Source organism: Borostomias antarcticus, assembly GCF_949987555.1.
Source record: "Borostomias antarcticus genome assembly, chromosome: 9".
Lineage (NCBI taxonomy): Eukaryota > Metazoa > Chordata > Actinopteri > Stomiiformes > Stomiidae > Borostomias > Borostomias antarcticus.
Genome location: NC_140242.1, coordinates 3,634,205 through 3,636,704, shown reverse-complemented (window position 1 = coordinate 3,636,704; position 2,500 = coordinate 3,634,205). Strand labels below are relative to the sequence as shown.

The window sequence follows — 2,500 nt, the reverse complement described above, 5'->3', positions numbered from 1 at the left end:
TATTGTCCTCTGGTCTCAATGTCCTCTGGTCTGATTGTCCTCTGGTCTGAATGTCCTCTGGTCTGATTGTCCTCTGGTCTGAATGTCCTCTGGTCTGATTGTCCTCTGGTCTGATTGTCCTCTGGTCTGAATGTCCTCTGGTCTGATTGTCCTCTGGTCTGAATGTCCTCTGGTCTTATTGTCCTCTGGTCTCAATGTCCTCTGGTCTGATTGTCCTCTGGTCTGATTGTCCTCTGGTCTGATTGTCCTCTGGTCTGAATGTCCTCTGGTCTGATTGTCCTCTGGTCTGATTGTCCTCTGGTCTGATTGTCCTCTGGTCTGAATGTCCTCTGGTCTGATTGTCCTCTGGTCTGATTGTCCTCTGGTCTGAATGTCCTCTGGTCTGATTGTCCTCTGGTCTGATTGTCCTCTGGTCTGATTGTCCTCTGGTCTGAATGTCCTCTGGTCTGATTGTCCTCTGGTCTCAATGTCCTCTGGTCTGATTGTCCTCTGGTCTGAATGTCCTCTGTCCGTCCCCTCAGGTGACTCGGGCCCCCCGGGACACCATGGTGAGGCAGGTGTACCGGGACCACCCGGCGCCGGGGAACCTGGACACCCCGGACCCACGGGACCCCCCGGAGAACCGGGCCCGTTTGGTGAGTCTGTACACACACACTGCACTGTACATTACTTTCTACATTACTTGTGTACAGTACTGCTTATTTAAACTGATATATCAAATGTGTGCGTGTTGTGTGCCTCTCTGTGTATTTGTGTGTGTGTGTGTATGTGTGTGCATGTGTGTGTGTGTGCGTACTGTGTGTGTGTGTGTATGTGTGTGTGTGTGTGTATGTGTGTGTGTGTGTGTGTGCGTGTGTGTGTGTAGGTCGGGACGGTGTGAAGGGGGACAAGGGCTTCCCTGGCCGGCCCGGTGTGGACATGCTCGGGCCCCCGGGGGACAAGGGAGACTCTGGCTTCCCGGGTCTGCCGGGCTCCCTAGGCCTGCCCGGTCAACCGGGCTCCACCGGCAGGGACGGACTACCCGGGGACCTAGGTCTGGACGGTCCTCGGACACACACACCTACAGATGGACACCATGTTTAGAGGCGTATCCCTTCATCTCTTCAATACTGTTTTATGTGTGTGTGTGTGTGTGTGTGTGTGTGTGTGTGTGTGTGGGTGGCAGGTCCCAAGGGAGAGATGGGTGTGATGGGCACGCACGGCACGCCGGGCTACGCTGGTGCTAGCGGTTTTCCCGGGTCTCCGGGTCTCAGAGGTGAGACACCTGCTCTTAGATGTCCGGCCAGGCCGCGGTCAGGACATGTCCCTCCTCACTCTTCATGTCCACTGGCCCTAGGTCAGAGAGCCCTCCTCATCTGACTGCCTGTAGGGCTGTAGGTCAGAGAGCCCTCCTCATCTGACCGCCTGTAGGGCTGTAGGTCAGAGAGCCCTCCTCATCTGACTGCCTGTAGGGCTGTAGGTCAGAGAGCCCTCCTCATCTGACTGCCTGTGGGGCTGTAGGTCAGAGAGCCCTCCTCATCTGACCGCCTGTAGGGCTGTAGGTCAGAGAGCCCTCCTCATCTGACTGCCTGTGGGGCTGTAGGTCAGAGAGCCCTCCTCATCTGACCGCCTGTAGGGCTGTAGGTCAGAGAGCCCTCCTCATCTGACCGCCTGTAGGGCTGTAGGTCAGAGAGCCCTCCTCATCTGACTGCCTGTAGGGCTGTAGGTCAGAGAGCCCTCCTCATCTGACTGCCTGTGGGGCTGTAGGTCAGAGAGCCCTCCTCATCTGACTGCCTGTAGGGCTGTAGGTCAGAGAGCCCTCCTCATCTGACCGCCTGTAGGGCTGTAGGTCAGAGAGCCCTCCTCATCTGACCGCCTGTAGGGCTGTAGGTCAGAGAGCCCTCCTCATCTGACTGCCTGTAGGGCCGTAGGTCAGAGAGCCCTCCTCATCTGACTGCCTGTAGGGCTGTAGGTCAGAGAGCCCTCCTCATCTGACTGCCTGTAGGGCTGTAGGTCAGAGAGCCCTCCTCATCTGACTGCCTGTAGGGCCGTAGGTCAGAGAGCCCTCCTCATCTGACTGCCTGTAGGGCTGTAGGTCAGAGAGCCCTCCTCATCTGACCGCCTGTAGGGCTGTAGGTCAGAGAGCCCTCCTCATCTGACTGCCTGTAGGGCTGTAGGTCAGAGAGCCCTCCTCATCTGACTGCCTGTAGGGCTGTAGGTCAGAGAGCCCTCCTCATCTGACTGCCTGTAGGGCTGTAGGTCAGAGAGCCCTCCTCATCTGACTGCCTGTAGGGCTGTAGGTCAGAGAGCCCTCCTCATCTGACTGCCTGTAGGGCTGTAGGTCAGAGAGCCCTCCTCATCTGACTGCCTGTAGGGCTGTAGGTCAGAGAGCCCTCCTCATCTGACTGCCTGTAGGGCTGTAGGTCAGAGAGCCCTCCTCATCTGACTGCCTGTAGGGCTGTAGGTCAGAGAGCCCTCCTCATCTGACCGCCTGTAGGGCTGTAGGTCAGAGAGCCCTCCT

At 57.5% G+C, this 2,500-nt stretch overlaps 1 protein-coding gene across 1 annotated transcript in view; it reads left to right on the top strand.

The window, feature by feature from the left end:
* The window catches only part of col4a1 (collagen, type IV, alpha 1), a gene marked incomplete at its 5' end in the record, with an annotated part of 53,278 nt that overhangs the window by 36,322 nt on the left and 14,456 nt on the right, over positions 1-2,500 (top strand). The window contains 3 exons of the mRNA XM_084443539.1: positions 522-635; positions 866-1,033; positions 1,166-1,255. Of these exons, the coding sequence (XP_084299665.1) occupies positions 522-635; positions 866-1,033; positions 1,166-1,255 (372 nt within the window). The remainder of the gene's footprint in view (positions 1-521; positions 636-865; positions 1,034-1,165; positions 1,256-2,500) is intronic.